The sequence below is a fragment of the Heterocephalus glaber genome, unplaced genomic scaffold (genome assembly GCF_053883595.1).
Source record: "Heterocephalus glaber isolate CG9 unplaced genomic scaffold, H.glaber_assembly_v1.0 deba00001444, whole genome shotgun sequence".
Taxonomy (NCBI): domain Eukaryota; kingdom Metazoa; phylum Chordata; class Mammalia; order Rodentia; family Bathyergidae; genus Heterocephalus; species Heterocephalus glaber.
The window spans coordinates 30,107,996-30,132,186 of NW_028258297.1; the positions used below are offsets into that span (position 1 = coordinate 30,107,996).

Genomic DNA, 24,191 nt, shown 5'->3' on the forward strand with positions numbered 1-24,191 from the left:
CCCTCCCAGAAGTGAAGGAAGAGTCACAGCAGATGCCTGAGCCCTGAGCTCGGAGGTCAGGCACAGGTGTCAAAGGACCAACTCTTGTTGCCAGCTGTGACTGTGGGCAGTCAGTGCCTGTCTGCAGAGTTCAGCATCCTGTCTGTCAAAGGGAGTTGCAATCTCGGGAGCCAGTTTTCCATGTGTTTCTGGCATCATTGGGAGCCAGAGCGAGGACAGGCCATTGTACACATACATGAAGGAAAAAGTCAGGAAGAGACCCACAGAGGTGGAAATCTGTCCACATCAAATCTTGGTGGCATGCATGTACAAATCAGGTGTGAGAAATCACCTGAGATTAGTGAGAAAATCAGTGAGACTATGTTTGGTGTCAGTGACACAGAAACAGCCCGGAGAGGGTCTGGTGCTGCACTATCAGTGGCCCCAGCGCCAGCCAAGAGTCTTGGACTGTGGGCAGTAGGGAGCTCTGGAAACCACTGGGCCGGGCCTGATGAAAGTGACAGCTGGGGAGAATTCCTACCTGGGGGAGGTTCTCTGTCAGCTCCTTTCCAAGGCCAGATGGGGAGAAAGGAAAGCGAGCTCCACTGTGGGCCTCCTGCATCCTGCAGGTTGGGGTGAGTCCTGCCCTACTTGTCAGCAGCATCTCGAGGCAGAGCAATGGCAGGAGCAGCAAGAAGCCTTGTGCTCCTGGAGCCCCAGGCCCATGCTGGCTGTCTTCCTTCATCCTTAGGAATTACAGCCTTGCTCATCTGCCTGGTGAGAAGCGGGCTACGGGGCAGCTTGTGGCTCCCAGAGGCCAAGAGAGACTGTAAGACCTGCCCCGAGAGTCATGCTGACATGAAGCAGGATCTGTGTCAAAAGTTCAGGAGGAAACATGACAGGATAAGAGGGAGAGGAAGCAGTGTGGATTCTGCTATCCTGGGACCAGGACCCAGCATCTGGATTTCCAGCTGCAAGAGACTAGAAGGGGCAGGGACAGGAGCTGGCCCTCCCGCCAGGGCAGGAGAGGCAGTGAATAGTCAGGGTGGTGCTGAGTGATGGGTCGAACCCCAATGAGGAGGTTTAGCAACGAAACCACTGCCACCACCACTACTTGCGCTGACCATCTCCCAACCTGGTTTTAACCTGTGGGTATGCATGTTCAGGTCTCCCCCTTCAGTGTCTGTTCTGCAGAGGCTGAGTAGCAGCGCATTCCTGGATCCAGGCTGGAGCCGCCATAAGGCTGGCCACTTCTGCTCATCTGTCTCCAGGCAGGGCTGGCTCTGCTTGGCCACTTCCAGAGCATCCTGGGTAGGGAGAGGACACTCAGAGCCCTTCCTGACAGGGGAGCCCTGGGCCTAGGTGACCCATCCATTAATGACCATTCCGGGATGCCCCTTCCTGTGGGCCACATCCACACTGGCTAGAGTGGCACAGGGGTGACCTCCTCTGTTCCTTGCCCTCCAACAACACAAACCTCTTGGGATACACTGTCCTGCTTCCCTGAAGACATCATCTGCCCAGGAAGGCTTCCCCTCCCATCTCCTACTCAAGTGAGGCAAAGAACTCCTTATTGCTCTAATAGCAAGCCGTGGTGCCCAAGCACGGAGCAATGGAAGCATTGATCCCCCATGTCTGTCCTTCTAGGAGACTGTGTAATCTGTATTCCCAGGGGGCGGACAAAGGGTCTGACACAGAGCAGGTGTCTAGGGGGTGAGTGAGACTGACATGGCCTGAGGCTGTCGACTCAGCTGAGATCCTGCAGTGGGACCGGGGGTTCTATGACTCACTGTTGTTGCTGTGGCTGGACACAGCAGGCGCTTACTTGTCTATATCGCATCTCTCCCAGCCCTGCTGTCCTGCAGCAGTGACAAGGATAAGACAAGGTCTGAGGGTGGCCATCAAATGACAAGACTTCAGTGGCAACAGCTGGCCCAGTTTTAAGCAGGGGCTGCACAGAATGGGCTCCTTGGTGAATCTGGCACTTCGAAGCTGAACTGAAAGGAACAGAACAGCAGTGGTTCCCTCCCTGCACCCCATATTCCCAGGCCTCAGCAGCAGGGACAGCCTGAATCCAAGGGGGATGGAGGCAGATGTTGCCAAAGAAACCAAACCCGTAGGAATCAGGGGTCCTCTGCTCCCCACCCCACTCCATTTGGTGTTGTGCTTTAGGAACAGAGTGTATTTTTCCAAGAGTTCAAGAAAACAGACAGATTTAACCTGGACTTAAAAATCCAAAGCTGCAGGAGAAATGGCTTGGTCTGCAGTGTGGGGATTTAGGTAAGAGAAAGCTCTTCCCTGGCAGTGAAGGTGACAGAGGGCAGCAGGACCCTGTGTAGGTCCGGCCTCTGGATGCGGCTGCTGTGTCCCATCCCTACAGTGGGATTGATGTCACTAGGAGCTCCTGGATGCCGAGCGAGGGGCGAGAGCCCAGTCCATGCATCCTGATGGGGTCCCTGTGGGTCAGGAGGGTTGGTGCAGGCGGGAAGGTACAGGCGGGAAGGAGTTGGTCCAGCGGGAACAACAATTAAAATCCCCAATGACCGCTGACCAGTGGTGGCCTCCAACTTCTCTGGCTGTCCTGGGCCTTCCCTTAGAGCCTCAGAAATTCCCTATAATGCAAAACTCAAGAAAGATCCAGAAGAGGCCCCAGAGGACACATGCATCCTACAGATGTCCACGGGTGTCCATGCTGTCTGTTGTGGTTACAAACACTTTCGCCATCACCCCGGAGGTGGTGTCATCCCTGTTTCACAGGAGACTTGACACTGGGAAGTTGTTCCAAGTGGCGGGATTAGGAGCCATGGGGCATGGGCTGGATCCTGCGTGACTCTGGCCAGTGCACCACATTTCCAACTTTGGGGACGCCTTCTGGAGGGTGTGGAGCCAGGGACAGACCGTGGAGAAGTCTTGGGGATGCAGAAGTGCTTGCGGGGTGAGGTCTGGTGGGGCCTGCAGAGCTCGATGCTGGCCCTCTGGAGGCAGGCAGAGTGGGCTGGTGGAGAGAGTTTTGGACTGGATGGCAGAGGCTCTGGGTTTCACCCAGCTCTGCCCTGTGTCAGCTGTGGTGTTGGCTGGGCTGCCTGATTTCTCTGGCTTGCTAGGATGGGACTGAACACAGTGCCAGGGGCCTTTCTGTGCGTCTCGGAGTCTGTTAGCTTGACTGTCCTTTCTGCACAATCTCAAAGCTCTCATGCCTCTCATCCATTCCTAAAGGAGTCTGGGTTACCCCAAGATAAGTGAATCAGAAATCTGGAGGTCCACTTTTTCAGGAAGGAAAACTGAGGGGTGTGAAGGACAAATGACTCAACCACGGTCTCAAGTAGTTTTTGGGAGGCATGCTTTAGAAGAAAAGAAAGTTCCCTCAGGGTGGCCAGGCAGAAACCCAGCCCTGGATGGGCAAACTGCCCCACCTCTCAAGCTGGGGAGCTGCCAGTAGGAGCCCAAGGCGCAGGGATTTGGGGGGAATGGCCTGCCCACTGCCTGTCTTGGGGCCCCACAGGGCCACCCTGCAGGCTAGCGAGGGCTGTACTGAGTTTCCGGGAACAGAACAAGTTTGACGGGGTAACTGGTCCCAGAGGACAGCAACGCCACCCATAACGCTGCCTCCACTCTGGGCAGAATGAGGTGTCTAGGGTCTGAATAAAGCTTCACCCTGAGCTGAAGAATGAAGAGGTGACTCATGAATTAGGCCCTGTTTGTACTTCTACTGCCAAAGCTCACATTTTGATTTTTGTCAAAGATCCTATCCCTTAATTAGGATCATTAATTGCTCAGTGTATAAAAATGTATGACTTCCCTGAGGCACCCTGACGTTTCATGCCTTGAATTTCACAGCAGCAAGCATTTGGACCATGAAAACACAATTTTGCATAACACCCGTCACCTCCCAACTGCTCGCTGCTCTCTCCCTTTACTGTGCTGTATTTCTTCCATCCGTACCTAATCTACGAGTCACATGTTTATGTATTTTTCCCGCACAGCCTCTCAACAGTACACTCCATAAAGGTGTAAGCCTCATCTGCCCGTGTTCGCCATTGCTCTACACCTAGGAGAGAGTCTAGGGCTGAGTCCTCAACTGTGGAGTGGACGCGTCGCTGAGTGGCTGAGCGATTGCTAAATCAACACATAAGATCCTTTCTCTCAGAAGTGTAAGAAGAGCCTGGTTTACAGCCTTGTGGTGTTTTTTCCCCTTAACTGTATTTAAAAGTTGTTGTCTTCCAGTTCAACATTTTGCCCATGGAATAATAAAGTCTCAAATCTCTGGACCACACAGGACATTAGGATTCTATACTGTTGAGCCTGTTGCTATCCCCAACTCATCACAGATGTCTAAGTAACAGGAACGCACTCTTCCTTCCTAATCCATTCTCCTTGAGCTTTGCCCTGGGTCCTCTTCCTGCTGTAATCCTGGTTTATGCAGGGGATCTACTGCTTTGTTTGTGTAGTGGATATCGATTGAGTGCCTCCTGATAGTGCAGGTGCTGCGTACATGGTGTGAAAGAAGCCCTGACTCAGCTGGCGTGACTCACTGCCGTCTGCTGACCATGGCCAAATGGGGCGACACAGTAAAGGAGAATCACACAGAGAGCCACGCATCTGTAACTCTGGCTGTGTTGTGTGGAATAAACCCCTGCATCCCATGAGGGTATAAAATGGAGAGGAAGCAGGGTTTGATAAGTAACTCAAGAAGAGATGTCAGGAGAGGTCCCCTGAGGAAAAGGAATTTTAAAATTGAGACCTGAAAGCAGAGTAGGCTTAAATCAGCTGAAGGGAGCCAAGGAGAAAGGGAGAGTCAGGGCGTGGGGCACCTGCCTCCAAATTCCACAGCAGAAAGGTGTTTGTCTCTTCCAGGGTTTTCCTGAGGGAGAGGGAGGAATCTTATTTCCCTAATTGATCAACCACTGGGAAAACCCTAACCCAGAAAATAGTCATGGTAACTTCTTGGACCAGGATCTTTAGATGTCAGTTTTTGTTTTTGTCTGCTTTCTGCTGTTATAACAAAGCACCCAAGGCCATTTAGAGGCTAAGCATCCCAGGAGCATGGCCCCGACCTCTGGAGAGATCACCTTGAGTTGTAACGTGGTGGGACAGAGCTCATGTCTCTTCCTTTTCTTATAAAGCCACTAATGCCATGGTGGGGGCCCCATCTCAGGAGCTCATCTGTTCTTCATTTCTTGGCAGAGGCCCCACCTTACCCTTACCTTGATTTCCCATGGGCACCTCAACCCGATAAGGGACGGATCCTTTGTCTTTGTGAATTTGACTTAGAACTGTTACACACCGGCAATGCTGTGGTCCTCCTGCTGCTTTCCTCGTTCAACTTCCACATCCAATTGTTTGCCAAATCTTGTTGACTGCATCTCAGAAATTCTTGTCTCCTCTGGAATGCCCCCTACACTGACCGCCTTCCCCTCTGTCTGGCCTTCACCTGCATCACATAGTACTGGTCAGGCCAGGACTCTGTCTCTGGTCGGTCCATCGTCTGTGCAGCCACTGAATTATCTCCATGAGATAAACAACCAAAATGTGGAAAAGTCCTTGTGGAATTCTCATTGCTTAATGATTCTTGTCTTGCATAGCAGCATCACCCGAGAATGTAGAAATGCAAATCCTCCCACCCCACCCCAGAACTAATGAATCAGAAACACAGGACAGCCCAGTAATCAGTCATAACAAGTCCTCTGGGTGATCCTGATAGAAGCTGAAGCTAGGAGCACCCACACAATCAACTCCAAGCCTCACAGTGCCCCCTCCGCCCTGGTGTGAATTAGTCAATCTTGACTTCTCTCTCCAGCTTTCCACGGTGCTAAGGTTCTTTTAATAGACCCTGTGCTTTCGCTATGTTAGATCCCGTCTTGATCTGCAGTTTTATAGGCCATTCTTGTCCTCCTCTCCTTTTGACTCTAACTCATCTGTTGAGGCCAGCTTACAGGCCACCTCCTCAATGAAGCTTCCCTGACTGTCCCGGGCAGCATTTCGTTCCTCATTTTCTGGGTTCATGGACCCCTTTGGACAACCTAGTAGCAACTCCTTTTATCTGTAGATTTGGCTTCGGCCGGAGCTAAGGTTGTTCCCAGAGGAGGTGCCAGCACGAGGTGTGGAAATGGCCGAGGATAGGCCTGGCTGCCACACCCTGAGGCCATCCTGTGCATTCCCTGCTCTTGCAGGAGGATGACACCTCCTGTACTCAGTCCACCGAGCTGGACAGAGGGCCCAACACCTAGCAGGCATTCAGTGATTTTTTGAAAATACAGAATGAGTAAAAATAGAATTCTGCTTTATAAGGCAAGATGGATTATTGGATCTCAAAGTACATGTCCAAATTTGAAATTCCTGTCTTTCTATCTCTTGGCAAAGATACTACAGGGAAAGTGCCAATACTTACGCTCCATGCAGAAGCAACAGCCCCCTTCTCCCTGGTCCAGTGATGCTTATGTTGTTAGGCAGAGGGCAGAAGCAATGACATGGGAGGCCCAGGCCTCTTCCACCTTAACTGAAAAGCCTTGTAGCATTGAGGTGCTGCTACCGGCTCTGCCATTTCCCTTGGGTAAAACAACTCTCAACTCCCTACTGTATTAGCTCTGATGCACACCACCCTCCCTACTCCCTATTCCATTGAAATTCAGTGTTCAGGGGCGCGGAAGCACTTGGCATCCACTCCATGACTGTCCAGCACATGCTTCCAAGCCAGGCCTCCAGCTGGGCCCTTCCCTTCCCCGCTGTGTGCTTTGGGGTGGTTACTTCTTTCCAGCAACGTCTGTACCTCACAAAAGGGTTAGAATTACCCAGGTTGGCTTGGCAATCCAACCAGATGCATACACAGGGCCTAACATGAAAGAAGAAACCAGTAAATCATCACTGTTATCATTATTAATAATTCTTTGGTTCCACATTGTCTTCAACCCTCAAGCCCCGGCACCAGTTGGTAACACTTTCTTACCGAGCTGGAAGGCCCACAGCTCCAGCAACTTCTGTTTTGGCTGGTGAACTTGGCCTGATGTCTTTTCTGTTTGTTAATTTTCCACCCTGAACCGCCTGTTTTCTAGCCTCAAGAATGTTCATTTTCCATATGCTCCCCAGCTGGCTACCAGTTCAGTCTCCTAAAGGTTAAGCTTGTGTTCAGGAGCATTCTTTTTCAAGCATTACCTTTCCTTTAAAAAATGCAGTACATCAATGGGTAGGATATCAAAGCAACCCCCTCACCCCCACCCCCATAAAGAGCCATCTAATCCACTAGGCTGTGGCTCACAAGTCCCAATAAACTTCAATGTTTTCTTGCCACAGATGCTTCTATAATCTAACTGGCAATGTCCCTGCAGAGATCTACAATTCAACCCAGCCAGACTCATCAGTGGTAGCCAGTCTAAGAAAAGGCTTCTCATAACTTTGGGCCCTTCTCTTCTCTGCCTGCTTGCTCCTCCCACCACAGGCCCCACCACAGGCTCATCTGTGCAGGATTCGTCAGCCCTCACACCCTGCGACCAGGGAGACCAAGGATGGAGGAAACAATCCCACAGTCCCTCAGAGGCTTCTGACCTGCTCTGCAGCTCTACTCTTCTAAAACAGACAAAACTTTCAACCAGAACCAAATGAAAACTCAGGGGTTCAGGCCAACTCAGTGGCATTTTCATTCCAATGTGTGAACCCCATGTCCCTGTTCAGCAGCCCACTTGCCCACTGCAGCCTGAGAAGGGCATGCTGAGGTGTCTGGGTCTCCCTAGGTTCAGGGCAGGATCCTGAGGGAGAGTCTTCTACTGGAGAAGGTTCCAGTTGACTCCAGGGACTGGCTGATCTTGGGTCTGTGGAACACAGCACAGGGCTGCAGACAGAGGGGTAGACGGGCTGCTGGCTGTTCCCAGGCTTCAGAGGCAGGGCCCACGACTTGGCTGGACAGAGCTTCAGCTGGTGGGGCAAAGCTAGGCCTGACTGCAGACCTAGCATAGGTTTTGCACACCCAGGCCCATCAGAGTCTGAAGGCCGGGGATGCATCTTCCTGGTGAAGCGAGGCAGGTTCTCCAGGTAGCCATAAACTGACTGCACAGAATTCATTCTTGAGCACATGTTCAGAGGGGATAAAATAAATGCAGATAGTCTCTCTGAGCCTCAGTGGAGGATTTTACATGGACTCAATGAACCATAAAGCACACACAAACACACATGTACTTGTACATGGAGGAAAGGGGACGTGGAAAAATCTTCAAAAACGCCAAGCCCTAAAATAGTAACTCAGAGAGAGAGAGAGAGAGAGAGAGAGAGAGAGAGAGAGAGAACAATATTGTTATAAAAAGAAAACACACACACATACTTCAGAAGAACATATATGCAGAATTGCTAGCAAAATATTAAGTTTCACTGTATGGAAGGATTTAGAACTACGTTTCCTGGCAAGTCAATAGAGAAGCATTACAGGCCTGTTAGCAGGACTGGGCCAGTGGTTTGGTCAGAATCCTGTGGGAAGGAAATGGCCTTTAAGATACAACTTCCACAGGCTAGGTGATAGTTATACTTCAATTAGGAAAAATCCTCTACCACAGAGCTTGGCGATTTCTACTAGAATTTCAGAATGAGACTCATGCAAACCCCACTGAAAGCTAATCACCACCATCACCAGCAGTAAGACTCAAGGGAGTATTACCTCCTATGTTCCAAGAAATAGATGCTGTCATTGCATCTCAAAACTGTCTTGTGGACAAGGCATCACCCCCTTATGGACAAGTAAACAAAGGCACAACGAGTCACTTGTTCAAGTTCACAGTTGGAAAGGGGCATTGGGATCTCAGCGATAACAAAGCAGAAAGAAGCCACACCAGTGGCCAGCGGGGCTTTTCTCCTCAGCATCTATTAGGGTCCAGATGCTCCCCTTTCATCCAGAATCTCAGGATGTCCCGGGAGGGTAAGGGAGGCAGCTGAGGTCACACAGCTATGGCAACACGGCTGGCCCACGCCCCGTTTTCTCCTATCCAGTCAAGTTCCTCACACTCTAACACCTCTGGGGGATACGTGGGGTATAAGGATATGTACAGCAGAGCATCGCCTTTCTCAGGATCCAGACATTGGCTCTCCAAGGCCCTGCTGTCAAGGGATGGGTTTATTCGTCAGCCTATTACAATGGCAACAGCATGCCCTGGACGGAGAGATACCTCTGCTGCACCTCGAGGAGCCTGTCGTGTTGGCTCTGGCAGCACTTGAGCTGTTTCAAGCCAGTACAGACATTGACATGGGGCTTCTCTGTTGTCATACCACCCCAAATGGAAGAGGCCGAGCTGTCGGGCAGCTTGCAGCTCAGATCTCCTTCTGGAATATTTTTGTCTCATCCCCAGGTCACTGTCTGCCCTGAGCTGCACTTGCCCAAAGCAGATGGCTCTAGGCTTGCTCTGGACTTGCTGGGAGACTCCTCATGTTGAAGGCAGGCCTAGGATCCCCCTGCTGCCAAAGGTCTTTATCTTTCAAGGCTGAGATCTGGGGCTTCTGTCACCCCAGCCCAACTCCTGGTCCCCCCAGACCCTCTGGACAAGCCATGAGCATCAAAGGTCCAGAAGAGGACCCACAGCCTCTCAACACCAGGCCCTGAGGGCAGAAGGAAAGGCCTTTGGCGAGCAGTTCTCCAGTGGCTCACCCCAGCCTCCTGGAATCGGTGTTCACCAGGACTCCAGGTCTTTGTACCCAGAGACTACTCGTGCCCGTGCAGCGCTGGCTTCATGGGTGCCCTCAGTCCTTCAGCCGCGGGGTGCTATTGTCCCTGGAAGTCCAGGGAGAGGTTTCTTGGCCACTTTCCAGTGATGAGTTCCTGAGAACTGGTCTTGGCTGGTCCTCAGACTCTCACTGTCCAACCAGCTGTCCTTGCTGTCAGCCTAGCCACACAGTAGCTAGAAAGCCATGCAGAGAACAACACTTTTCATTCCTCTAGGACTGCAAGGTTCCCTCTAGATGGAAGGCTGCCAAGCGGAAGGGAGAGAGAGGAGTGACAAACGATGGAGACCATGTTGTCACCTAACCTGGATCTAAATCTCCACTCTGTCCATTCTTTGCTAAATGACCACAGCTAAGTTAAACCCACAAGCCTCAAGTTTCCTCACTTGTAAACTTTAGTTTGGCTTTGGTTTTGCTGACAAGTGCCTCCATCAGAGAATTTGCAACAAATAATGGTGGCAAAGTTTGAAATCACCATCCCTAGCCTGGACGTGGTGGCCCCTCATTTCCTGCTCCTGCATACCAGGCAAGCAGAATGGAGTTCAGAGTACTGTGCTTGTCACCAAAGCACCGAAGCCACGACTTTTTGCTGTGTCTGTTTCAATTGCTCATGTCATGTAAAGAACCCACCCATGTTCTGTATTGGGTATGGGAGGTTCAGGGGAGAGAAAGCACACATGGGCCTTAAATAAAGGCAGGGCAATCCACATCAGGCCGGGGAAGGCTTCAGGGGAGTGACAGCAGCTCCCATGGTGGGTGAGTGGACGGCATGCATCTTTGACAGGTGGGAGGTGGGAGTTCTCCTTCTCCAGCACCAAAGGATGAACTGCTTCCTGGCACCTTGGGAGACACCACTTCTGTCCCCTTCATCCTTCCTGGACAGGAGAGGCTACCATATCACCACAGTGACCCCTTGGCAGTGTGGACCTCACGGGACATGGTGGGCACTGGAAAGGTCCCTTCCACTAGGATCTTCTACATCTCAGGCTAAAGAATTAACCAACATTGGCACCAAGATGGGGCACAATACCTGGGAAAGGACCAGAGGAAGGGGAAGAAGGGGCAAGGAGCCCTCGGATGCCTGCTCTGTGCCGGAAGATTCACGCTGGTGGTTCCATCAGAAACCCAGGCTCCCAGAGCCTTCACAGCCTGGACAAGGTCCCAGAGAAGGAGTGGGAATTTGAAACCATGTCTGACTTTGAACTGTGGGCTGGGAGGGACTAAATTTATGTTCTGTGTATAGATTATTCATGAGCCATTTCAGTTTGATTCCAGGTAGCCACACAACTATTCTGCTACAGCAAGATTCCTTGCTCCACAAAATAAAACAACAAAAAAAGAAAGTATTGCAATGAACACTTGGATAATTTTCCCTGTGTTTCTAAAAGGATGAAAACTACTTATCAAAAGCAGAACAAAACCAAAGGGGGAAGAGAGAGATAGACAGATCCGACACTTAATGCCCAAACAACAAATGTGCTGAAAAGAAACTTCCTAAAGTAAGATGCCCAGGCTTGCTTTCACTGGAGTAAATCCTAACTCTAATTGGCATGATCAAGAGCAGAGAAGGTCAAACGAGGACCTGATTGTGCACTTGCTGGCCAGGATTAAATGTTCAGCTCCAAGCTACGGGGAATGATTTTTGGTGGATGCCATAACATAATTGGCTAAGCTAATACGGAATACACAGGAAAGCGGATATAACTGTGTTTATACACAACTCTGACATCATCTGATTTTAACAAGTTTACTGAAATGACAGCCATGTCCTTGACAATACTGAATGCAAAATACTGGTGTACACAGATTTTACAGGTTGGCTCCTGAGAGCCGGATCACAAAACAAGGTTAACAGACGGCAGAGGCCTGAGGGGAGGCAAGCACACTGATTTTATTGAGAAAAAAGCTTATATACTGTAGGGTTGCTGAAGTTTAATAAATAAAGGTCAACTTATAATATATAAAAACAATATAAACATTTATATGCTACATGCATATCATATAATTTAAAGTAATAATTTATATGCGGGGAGAGACGCCGATTCATGTTCTTCCGATTTTCCTCGACAAGGCACACACACAGGAAGTGTCTATGCGGATCCAGCGCCAGCCTACGAGTTTGTTGTTTTCTGAAGTCAGTGCCCGGACGTAGGTCTGGGACGTTTTGCACTGAGAGTTCCAGTGTTTGTCATCAATGCCCCTGCAACCGTTTTTGACTGGCCTGGCTTCTTTACATCTTGTTTCGTAAAAATATTGTTTGACGGGAGAGTTGCCGGTTTTGATCTCCCCCAGCACCGTGACTTGGTGTCCCCGAATGTCGATGGCAGATGACTTGTCTGTCACCCACAGACTCTCACTGTCACACACCGAGTACTCCCCTCGGTGGCTCTTATGCTCCGCATACCGTTTCCGCCGAGACGTTCTGTTGGCCACCGAGGGGTTGCCCACATAGTCCTCCATGAGATACAAGGGTGGGGGCTCCAAGGGGGTGCTGGGGCTCAGCAGGACCCGAGGGGAGTTGTAGCGTCTCTGGCGCCTCAGCAGTTCTGTGTCCGTTGCAATCATGGGCTGGAATTCGGACCTGGCGGGCTCCCCCTGCTCTGGCCCGCCGGGGGCCTCTGCTTTCAGCAGGGTGCTCTGGTAATTTTCCTTAATGTCCACCATCTGCTTGGAGAGCTTGTTTTTCAAAATATCTGCCTGAATCAGCTTAATAATCAGGGAATTCAGTGAGTCTTCCGGCAAACTCCTTTGATCCATGTTGTTACCTTGGATGCCACGGAGATAAGCGAGAAATATCACATAAAACAAGATGGACATCACCTTGTTCACCTGTAAGATCTGAAAAGGAAACACAGGCGTTAACAGCAGGCTGTGGCAGCTGAGACCCTGCATTCCTGGTCAGAATCCCTGAGGTGGCTAAAGAGAGAGGGTGCCACCATGCCAGGTAGGGCACAGGTTCCTCTCTGCACATTCAGAAGGGGCTATTTACAGCCCCCAGCCTTGGGCCACACCCATGCTGGGACACACCCAGGTCTGTGAATCTGCTATCTTCCATGGACAGACAGGACCAGCTGCACTCGGATTCGCTGTCTGCCTTACCCAGCAGCCTTTGAGGGTGTGTGGATGATGTCCCGACACTTTAACCACTTCTGGAGGCCAGAAAGACGAATCCACTCTATCTTGGCCAACTATGAAGCCTCAGCCTGAGGAATATAAGTGCGTAGTTACATTCCTTTAGCAGCAGAACAGCATTCAGTCTGTCTCAAGAAAAATAATTCTATTGCCCCCCAGCCCCAGCCCCAGCCCCAGCCCTGAGTCTTCTGAAGAACACACCGAGGCTGGGATCTGCATCAGCTGTCCCTATGCTTTGGTAGCAAGCCTGGCAGAGTCTGTTCTCCTGCTGTTGTAAATGAACATGCAGGGCCACTTCCCACGCTTTGAGGCAGCCTGCCTCTCAGGGTGCCGTGCCAAGCTCTCAGATAGATAGACATCACCACCAGGCCGCCCCACTGATCTGATCACCCCCAGAGACCCTGTTCTCCTAATGGCAGCCTTGCAGAGATGGTCACTACCTGCAGGCGATGGACAGGCAACAAACCCAGCTCAACTTAACAGGTTACAATAGCAAGAGCACTGTGGGTCCATCCACCCCCCTCTGGATTTTTTAAAGTTTCCATTACAAAATGCTTCTTTTAGTGATTCTATTTCTAATCCTACTATCTCCTTGCTTAAGTGGCACTCGAATCCATCAGCACTCTGCTCCTGTTGCCATAGTAGAACCTCAACACAGGGCTCCTGTTGAGTCCTTGTGGGATTACAGAGCTGATCTCCAGACACCTTCTCTGCTGGTCCCCTGCACTGGAGCAGAGCCCAGATTTTCTGAGGGTTAGCACAGGACGGAGACACTGCAGCTGAGAGGGGTGGCTAAGCCTGTGATCCTAAGCCGAAGCCTGGTTCATAGCAGTCCCCTTGAGTTATTCATTCTTAATTATCATCACTGCCACCTCACTGGCTCCCAGGGGCCCATCATTTCCTCTTTCAAGTTCTGCCTAAACATGGAAAATAAAAATGCTTCCCTTGGCTCACCTTTGGTATTTCCAGAAAGACTTTACTAAATCCAGAGGGAAAACAGATAGGAAATAAACAAAGCTGTCATGAGAAATAGAAAAGCAGCCCTGTTTCCCGGTACCAAATCAGCCTGCTCTGCAGACTCACAGACAGAGCCTCTTTCCTTGTCTCATCTGTAGTTCTGCAGGCTCTTTTGTCTCCAATAGTCGTGCAGGGACTGTGCCAGGACTTCCCCTTCCTGGCTCCTGGCCTGGCTCTGTGCTAAGGGGACTGTCCTCTTCCTTGGGAACCTCTCTCCGGACAACTGACTCCTTCAAGGTCAAAGCCAAAGCATCTGGTACGGCTCCCCACCCCTAGAGATTGCTCGAGGAACTGCATTATCCCCAGAAAGTGGTTCCCACAAGGTGATCAGCCTCCCCCTTCCACACTCTGCACAGAAGTGGCATTTTCTTCCATGTTGCAGGCCTGGCAAAATGAAACTTGAACTTAAAAAGTAAAGCCTCAGGGAGCGAAAAGCATCCCCCCAAAACAATACAGCTAAAATAAAATAAGGGTCTAGCGGTCTATCCAAAACAATTTATAAAATCTCCCCTAAGCCCAACCACTGTAAGGTAAGGATACACAGCACAGCTGATCACAGGGAAACAAGCCAAGGACGGTTTGTCAGGGGCCTCCTAGCAGAGTAAGAGTGGATGTGGCACATCAGTCAGCAAGGTACTCACAACGATGAGCTGAGAGGGGGAATGCTGGGCCATGCTGGAGGGCACAGCATGAAAAAGGACGAGTCTTTGTAGGCAGTGGTCTGAGTATGGGCCCAAAGGTTATGAGTAGAAAAGCCATATACAATCTGATGCCTTCCTTTTTGTGTCAGTCAGCTTTCTGATACTATAACAAATACCGAGAGACTTGCCTTACAAAAAGAAAAGGGTTATTTTGGATCATGGTCTTAGAGGTTTCAGAGTATGACTCTTGATCTTGTTGCTTTGGCGCTATGGCGGCACATCACAGTGGAAACACACAGTGGAGGGAAAAGAGAAGAAAGGAGAGACCCGGGTCCCACAAGCCCTTTCCAAGGCAGCCCGGTGCCCTGAAGATGCCTCCCGAGGCCCCACCTGGGCAGATCCTGTGAGCTGCCAGTGGCTCCACGCTGGGGACAAAGCCCTTTAACTCCTGTGTCTGGGAACTTCCAGACCCCAGTACAGTGTCTCATAGAGGAGGAACCCAAACTTCTGCATACAGGGAGCCACACAGGGAAGCAAGAGGCCTTCTTCACGCTTGGCCTTAGCCTCCCACTGGTGCAGTAGTGGCTGTGTTCACGCACCCCATGGTCCACCCCCATTTACCTGAGTTAGCTTACAGCAGCCCATGCACGTGCTGTGCCTTCCACTCGCCCACTTCTGCGACCTTGCGTGTTGAAGGTGTCCCATCTTCAGTGCCAGGGGCCCAAGCTGACTTCCCTGTGAAGCGCCCCAAGACCTGCACCTCCTTCGCCTGCCCCCAGGCTGCCCTCCAAATGGCTATGCAGCACATATCGCATCTCTCCCCACGCGGTGCAGTCCAGTGTGGGCCTGGCCCATTTCTGCATCCATGCTCTTTCTACCATCAAACCAAACAGCTTGCCATGATGGTCTGCAGTTGGCCGTGGGAGTGAGCCACACACAAGCCTGCTTTGAAGCCCAGCAGGCTTCCGGTGAGCATCTAGCTTTTTCCACAGAAAGCAAACCCCAAAATGTTGCTAAGTGAACTCCCCAAAACACACAAGTTTGAAGCTGGGGCAACCTCTTCATCTCACAGATCAGGAAATAGAGATTTGGAGTGGTGGAGAAGTCAGGTTGCTAATTAATGGCAGCGAGTGACAGGAGACACTTGTGCCTCAGGTTCAGCAGATGCTGTGTGGCCTATGCACGGTCAGCTCTGCAAACAGCAGCGGTGCTACAAGGGCGTGAGATGAACGTGAACCTAAAGTTTCTGTGGCTGCCCGAGGGGCAGCGCGCCTGCACCTGCGCATGCACACGCACAAGGACCCTGCATCTGGAGAATTCCCTCCTCTCCATCTGGCTCACAGCAGCCTGCACCAGCATCCGGGCCACAGGCTTCCTCCCAAACGCTCACAAGAGCTTGGACCTCAGACTGGCCACACTGGCGATGGGAGAAGAAAAGAGTATCAGAGGGCTGGGGTTGGAAGCACAGAGAAGGGAGCATGAAGAAGGCAAGTGTGGGGAACTGCAGGGTGGTGCTCCTCAGTGAGCTTCATTTCCTACCTCTCTCCTCGGGTGGAACTTCCCAGGAAATTTCCCCGCGGTGGGAGACAGATGCAGGGAGGCTGAGTCAGTGGGTCCCAGGCCAGGTGAGGCAGTGGCTTTCTGTGCTAGAGCTCACAGCCCTTTGTAGGGCCCTGGTATAAACAAGTACTGTTCTTATCACCCACATGTCTCCTCCTCAATGGTGGGGACCGAGTCCTGTTCGGCTGCATCCCCTGGTGCCCCACACAGGCCAGACAGGTGGCAGAGTTTCAATGTCTGCTCATTGAGAGGGCACCGTGACAACCAAGGCCCACCCGAGGCACCGCTCACTGGCTCGAGAGAGCTGCCTGGGATTCTGCCAAGCCTGCTTTTGAAAGTCAATCAACTCTGCCTTCTTTTCCCAAAGAAAATACAGGCCCTGGGTCTAAAGCAGGCCATGGTCCCCAGGCTCTTCTTGGCTATAATTAGAAAAAGACCTGTTAAAGACCTCAGTAAAACCCCTTCCTACATCTCCCCGGTGCCCGCTTCCCAGCTCGGCATTTGCCCAGATTCCGACCAATATGCACATGCTATTTTCCCCACTTAGAAATGCTTTCCCACATATGGTGTTTTCTCAGTCCCTGGAGCAACATTCCTACAAGGTTTCACCATCCCTCAAAATACTCAAAAGAGAGCAGTTTCTGAGTCCTCTTTTTGGCTCAGTTTACAATACACACAGAGGGCTTTTTGGTTATCCAAGAAAGCGGCTGAGATGGAAAAGCGAGCTGGTACAGGAGCTGAGTCCACAGCAACCTGCGTCTGTCCTGTCATGCACGGAGACGCGGCTGCATCCTTTGGGCTCCAGGTTGCCTCCCAAGACCGTTTCCCTGTACCCGGTGGGCTACTCCTGATCATGCCCCTCCGGACGCCTCCTGCTTCTTGGTGTAGCAGATTCTGTTAGCCTGTTATAGGGAGGGCATCATGAACAAAAATGCTGGAGTCTGTATACTGACGTACGTGAAAGCTTTGATGCTGATGACAACCTCACCGAGGAAGGTATTTTCACAGCTTAAATAGCCGCCTAATAAGCAGAACCAGGATTTGAGTACAGTCTGGTGCCAGGGCCCACGCTCTTAATGATCATACTCTGCCACCTCTCTCTCTCTTTCCTGCTCTCCCGAGAGTTTATTTCCAGGGGAAGCTTGAGTTCCAAGCCTGGAGCCAGGATGACTGCCCTCAGCACCTCCCCACGAAGCTATGGACCTCGAAGGGTCTCCACACCTTCTGGTTTCTCCTCCCCAGACTCCTAGGAAAGAGCTCATGAAAATAAACCAGGCCAGGGATTTAGCTCAGTGGTGCCGCCACCTGCCTCAAAAGCGCAAGGTTCTCACCCCGAGTTTGATCCCTGGTACCATTCCTGTGCCCCTGGGCCTGATGCCCTCGGAGGTCACCCTTGCCTGCAGAGGGCGCAAGCTGCAGGGACAGTGCACTGGACGCATCTGGGTGGGCAGCCAGCCCTGGAAACTTTTAAAGGAAGCAGAAAGGCTCTGTTCTAGCTTTCCTCAGAAAGGAGTCAGGAAATCAAATGTGAAAACACTTTTTAATTTGTCAAATGTTTAACAGGCAAATTCAAGAGACTTCATTATCCCTTGTGCAGGCTCAATGGTCTGAAGGCAAATGCGCTCCGGCTGGGGCTGGAGAGGACATTGTCCAGCTAAGTCTCTGGAGATGTTCTGTGGCTGACACGGTCTCTGACTAATGCCAGGGCTCCAACAACTCCATCCTGCCCGGTAACCCTAATATCTTGCTTAGGGAGTGGAAAGGGAGAGAGGTGGGAAAGTGAGAGATTTAAAGTAGAATGACAAAAGGGAAAGGAATGTGGGAAATATTAAAGAAAGGCCATATAAAAGACCAGCTGAGCTTGTTCCCCAAATTGAAATTGCAAAATTAATTCACACTGGCTTTGTTCAGGTCACAGATCCCGAAGCCTCAGAATTAGTCAGTGGGGCCACATGAAGATGTGCAGAGCCATGAAAGGCTGGGAGGCGGGAGAGAGGGATCCAGCTGAATCTCCACGGGCGCTTGGTCTGGTTTCGGCTAATCTCTTTATTAATGACCCCGAAGCAGGAGGGGGGAAATGGCAGATTAATTAAAACACACGCATGACACCCGAAGGGAAGGTGGTATGGACCCCAGTGAGAACAGACCAATTAGGCCACAGCCCCCGTGGGAGTTGGCAACCTGGATTTGATTCAAACTGGAAACACACAGGTCAACCCACTGGGGGCGAGATGAATCCAAAACCAGCAAGGGAGGGAAGACTCAGAAAAGGAAGGCGGGAGGGAGCAGCTGGGAATCGCAGCTGAGAAGTGAGTGCACATGACACATGATGGGGCTGCGGGCTGCCATGCGCCTTTTGCCTTCCCCCTCTGGCCCTGCAATGGCCTATTAGGGCTCCTCTGGGGCAGGGAGGAACTCTGATATGCTTCTCCTCCGCCCTCTTCTTCTTCTTCCTCTTCCCCTCGTCTTTCCCCTTCCCCTCCTCCTCCTTCTTTTGTGTGTGGAACTAGGAATTGAACCCAGGGCCTTTGCACTGAGCTATGTCCCCAAACAGTTTTTATTTTATTTTTTAAATTTGAGACAGAGTCTCTCTAAATTGCCCAGTTGGGCTTGAACTTACAATTCTCCCTCCTTAGCAGCCCAGGGTTCTGTAACTATAGGTGTGTGCCACCACGCCCAGCTGACGCTCCTCATCTTATGAAGCAGGACGTAAATCAAGAGGGTGAGGTGCAGAGCCACAATCAGACAGCAGGCTGGCAACTGTTGCCAAAAATGCAGATGAACATGCCCTGAATTCACAAAGAACCCCAAGAAATGCATGATGCAAACAAGGAAGAGCCACATCTCTGCCTGTGTTTAGGGAGAACTCACCTGCTGGCCCCTGAGCTCTGGGCAGGTCTGCATCAACAGATAAGAGGAAAGCCAGGGAAGTGGCTTCCTATTCTGTTCTTTAAAATCTCCTAAGTCTACACTGCCTCCTTTTGTTAAAACCTAACTCTTAAACACTGGGTTCAGGTTCAGACTGATGCTGTGAGCCCTGGCCCCAAGATCTGGGACAGGGCGAGGTCCTCCAGGGTCACGAGATGCTGACTTTCCAGGATGCCACACAATAAAACAGCCTCAGAGGGCTGGGTCAGCTCACTCAGAAAGTACTGAGCTGGCCTTTCTCGGGGCCATGAAATGACTAGGGAGCCCAGCACATGGGGGCCTATATCCTCTAGGAAGGCTGAATGCCCCTTGATGGAGGCAGAGAGCTGGGAGGCGGCTCTGCACAGCTGCAGGGAGAGGAGTTTCACATTGTTCAGAGCACACCCTCCTGCGGCCCCAAGGCAGTGAGACATGGAAGGTATGGCGCATGTCAAAACAATGTGCACCACGGCTCCCGAGGCAGGTGGGATGCTGACTCCCAGGCCAAGGAGCCCTTTGGCTTCACCCCATCTTGGCAGAGGGATCAGAAAGGAGCTCGGTTTGCTGACACGAGTCCCAGGAAATGCAAGTTTACTTTATCCTGAGCCTACCACTGACTCCCATGTTGTGGCCAGAGGTGCATGAGGAAGCAGTGCGGAGAGAGTGAGTCAGGCCAGTGACTGGCTGGGATGGCACTGATTCAGCGAACTCAGTTTTAGGTGTTCGAGGCATTCACACTTATATGCTACTTTGCACACAAGTGAGCACACACACACACACATACACCTGGTAACCACAGTGATGCAGATGGGTGGATTACAGTGAAACATTTTCATTTGGGGATTACTATCTGCATCTATGGTAACTCCATTTTGCAAACACAAAGGAAGATTGCTTCAGGTACAGGCAGCTGGAGAAACAAGGGGCACTAAAGAATGACCTCAGCTTCAGAGAATAACTTCTTCAATCAACCCTTTTGTTTTAAACCTGTGTCTTGTGTTGGAGCCGGGCTTATGCATCAAGCACTTTGCCTGCAGAATGCTACATAGCAGGAAGCTGCACTATTCCAGGGTAGGGGCTCCTGATTTTGATAATTAGAATAAATATAAAAATTATAATAAGCAAAGATAAGAAGGAGGATGATGGTAAAGATATCTGTCTTGTCTACCCAGCCAAGAATGAAGCTCAAAAGGACAGAATAAAGAAGCTGGCTTTGTTGGAGTTGGAAGCATAGGGAAACCCCAAAGCATGACTTCCTCTTGGTTCACACCCTGAGTGCTTCTTCACAACCAAGACCACAGCTGGCCTGACAATGCCCAGACCTCTCTGTGGATTTACCCTGGTGGTAACAGCAAGGCTGGGATCAACAGACCACCCTGGTTTGGCCCCAGAGGACTTGGCTGCAGGGAGCATGGCCAGCGGCAGCCCCTCCTCTGGGGCTGGGTTCCACTCTCCATCTCCAGGGTGAGGCCGTAGCCTGTGGAGGCTCTGTCTGTGGCTGGCTCTGGTCCGGGTGCCTTGCGTCTCCTGGACCCCTCACTGCCTGAGGATGGCGGGGCCACAGGTGTCTCACTCCGCTCCTTCTGCTCACCCCAGCACTTTTACAGACAGGGAAACTGAGGCACGAGAGTTGTCATGTGGTGACTGTCTGAGCCTGTTCTCACCCACTCACATAATGGTACCAGGAGGTGCACACAGAAAGCAATCAATCTCCCCTCCCAACTGGAGTGTGCAGCAGGCACTTAATAAACATTATGACTAAAACCCCAAACAGTCTAGTGATTTTTCTGGGCAACAGGGCAAGACTTCAAACCAACCCAGAGCTTGTCCTCTGAAAGCAATTTTGGCACAAACCCTCTGAACCCAAAGCTGTCTTTAATCACAGACACAAGTCATAATAATCGCTTGTAATAACTGCTAACATTCACTGAGCCTCAGCATATGCTAGGCTTTGCAGAATATTTTACATGGATTACCTCAATTAATCCTCATAGATACGATTATTATCCTCACTTTGCATCTGAGGAAACTGAGGTTCAGAGGGATTAAGTCATTTTTCCCAGGATGACTCATCCGTGGAGAGGCAGAGTCAGGATTCAAACCCCTGTCTGGGTGACACCCAGGGCCTAACTTTGAGCCACTATTGCTTAATACCTCCCAATCCATTCCAAGTCCAAGGCACCTGTCCCTTTGCTGCAGCAATCCAGGCAGCAAGCCCCATGCTGGGATCATTGCTTTCTTTCCCTTTTTTCAGAGAAAGAGATTGAAGACAGACTCGCTGAAATATAAAGTGAACATCTCACAGCCTAATCCTGGCATCAGTGATTTATGGCGGCTGGAAAACATAACTATTCAGCATGCGCGAGCAGGCTCATATTTAGTTTAAAATATTCTTTTCCTCCTTTCTTTTTTGATGGTAAAAAAGACCAAGAACCTAGGGATTCTTTTTACAAAAGTGGGAAAGTTTTGAAGGTAAGATTGATTTCTGATTCCTTGGTCTTTATAGATTATAGTGTATTTGTAGTTGATGAAGAGAACCAAAATAATGTAGACTCTGTGTACACCACCTGTTTTAATTTATTAATGAAGTCAGCTCTGCCATGTACTAGTTTGTGGCTGTGGGAAAATCACTGCTTATTTTGAGGACTCAATTACAACAGGGTGCTACTGGTATTTGTGGCCACACATTTTTCATGATTGAGTTGTGTTCCCCATACACACAACTCAGGTCCTTACCTACTGACTCTCCAGCATGCCCCACCCCTCCTCGTGGTGACAAACAAAGTAAAAACGACCCTCTCTTTTCTAAATACCACCTGGGAAGAACTTATCACTCCTGGCTGAGGATTACATGCCATCCTGTGGGCGGCCTTAATTTTTTTTGGATCACACACCCACTTCAGAATGTGATCAAAGCTAAAGACTTTTCTGCTAAAAACATACATGTGGACATAAAGGGAAATTTTGCCAAAAAAAAAAATTCACAGTGCTTTGAAGACTTTCTAAAGCCCCAGCCAGCAGCCCACAGATCCTAGGTTTAGAATTCTTGAGCTGAAGAATCTCAAAGTTTCTCTCTAGCTGGAATATCCAGTGCTTCATTTGCTGTATGCAAATCCGGAGTCCTGTCCTCCTCAGAACAAATGCTCCCGGTTACCAGGCTTATTTTCCAGGCTTCCCTATTTCTCTGTGTCTCTCGGAAACTCTGGAGCCAGAAACTAGCATAGTCATCTACTGAGATTCTTGGATAATGGGAAGAGTATGGAAGGAATGTGAGGAATTAGTAGAAGAGGGAGAACTAGAACCCGGCTCTCCAGCATCCTGTGCTGTTTATCCAGAGCCACACACCAGGCAGTACATGTACAAACTCCGGAAGGAAACCTGCCCAGGGTGGAGGAGGCACAGGAGCCATGTGACATCCCTGGTGTTCAGGGCTGCACCGAGAGGGTTGGCTGGGCCTGGCAGCCCCTTCCTCCTTTCGCAAGTGTCTGCAGAGATGTCGGGGGGGGGGTGCGTTTTCCTTCCTGCCTGCCATCGTTCCACATGACCCCCTTCTGCCTGACGGCCTTCTGTCCACATGACCTCCTGCTCCTCAAAACCCCCAGGACCATCCTTTGTGATGTTAGAAAATGCCAATTTCCCAAAGGTTTCTTTCTTTTCCAGCCAGCTGCTGTGATGACCCAGGCACGCCCTGGACCCACAGTGGCTGGTCAGACACAGGAGGAGGTCACTCGGGGCAGTCGCATGATGCTGGCCTCAGGAGACTCCCCAGAGGTGGGCAGAGGAGGCTTAAGCATAAGGGATCCTCTTAATATATCAAACAGCAAGAAGTGGGTAACTTACTATTATTTCCAGTACTGGGGCTTGAACCCAGGACCTTCACACTGAGCAACATCCTCAGCCTTTTTTTTCCCTTGAGAAAGCATCTCACTAAGTTGCTAAATTGTCCAGGCTAGGCTTAAACTTGCAATCTTTCTGCCTTGGCCTCCCAGAGTGCTGGATTAAAGGGATGCATCAGCATGCCCAGCTTGGGTAAATTCTTCATAAAGTCTAGCCCAAAAATACATTTGGACCTGATGCTGTGTGCATGCATGTTTGCTAGTTTGAAGTATGGCTGCTAATTTCAGATAATCCTTCCATGTAGCACAGGTATGTATGTCTTATTTCTTCACATGGGAGTGGGCTTGTGCCTGGTTTGATCAACAACAGCAGAAGCATCTTTATGAAATTTCCAAGGCTAGGTCATAAAAGGCCATGTGGCTCTGGCCTTGTTCTTGGAGCACTGAGCTGCTGTGTGGGAAGTCTAAGGGGCCAGAGGCCACCATGTTGGAAAGGGGCCCCTGAGCAGATCAGCCCAGTCCAGCCTTCCATCCTTCTCTGACATAGACCTAATTCAGCAAGTGAAGTTGACCTGGATGACACAAATCGGCCTGACTGCCAGCCAAATTCTACCTGGTGACCTCTGTCAGGGCCAACGGCTCAGAAGATTTCCCCAGCTCAGGTCTACTCTAATTCCTGACCCACACAATTGAGAGAAATGATAAAATAGTTGTGGCTCTAAGATACTACGTTTTGGGATGATTTGTTACACAGCAAAAAATAACCAAATACGAACAACCGGAAAAACTACCGAGGCCTAGAGGTGTCCTTTGTCTTTCAGTGGCAATGACTACATTTCATTATATTTGCTCAGTCAGCCCAAATGAAATTCCCGGAGGATGGATCTAACATGAGCTCCTAGGGTCATTCCTGGTGCACGAACAAGGACTTGGAGCCAGACCCGCAAAGGACATGGAAGTCCCTTGCTGTCAACTGCCTGAAGGTGGCCTCCAGCTCAGGTTCTGCAACTTGTGGTCCTGAATGAAAAGAGACAGAGTAGAGGTGGGAGTCACCCTTTGCTCACCGAGACTCCAGAATATGTGTGTGTGTGTGTGTGCACGCTCATGTGCTCGCGCGTGAGAGAGAGAGAGAGAGAGAGACAGACAGACACAGACAGAGACAGAGAGACAGAGGACAGGGAGGCAGACAAAGAAAGGGGGAGAAGAGAGAGGGGCACAAGCAGGGGCCTTATACAAAGAGGTAATTTCAGCTGAGCCACAAACCCACGGGAAGAAAAAGGAGGGTAGGAGAGGAGAGAGTGCTGCCCCTGAGCCTCTGCCCCTGCAGCTCCAGAGGGAGATTCAAGTTAGGAGTGCCTCTCCCACCACCATCTCTCCAAGCATGTTGAAGCCTGCACTAGCTCCCCTCTCCCCTCCCGTCAAGGAA

At 50.6% G+C, this 24,191-nt stretch overlaps 1 protein-coding gene across 1 annotated transcript in view; it reads right to left on the minus strand.

Moving 5' to 3' along the window:
- Positions 1-11,406: 11,406 nt before the first annotated feature.
- Positions 11,407-24,191, minus strand: part of Ntf3 (neurotrophin 3) — a 62,791-nt gene continuing 50,006 nt past the window's right edge. The window contains exon 2 of the mRNA XM_021248138.2: positions 11,407-12,510. Within this exon, the coding sequence (XP_021103797.1) occupies positions 11,716-12,510 (795 nt within the window). The 3' untranslated portion in view covers positions 11,407-11,715. The remainder of the gene's footprint in view (positions 12,511-24,191) is intronic.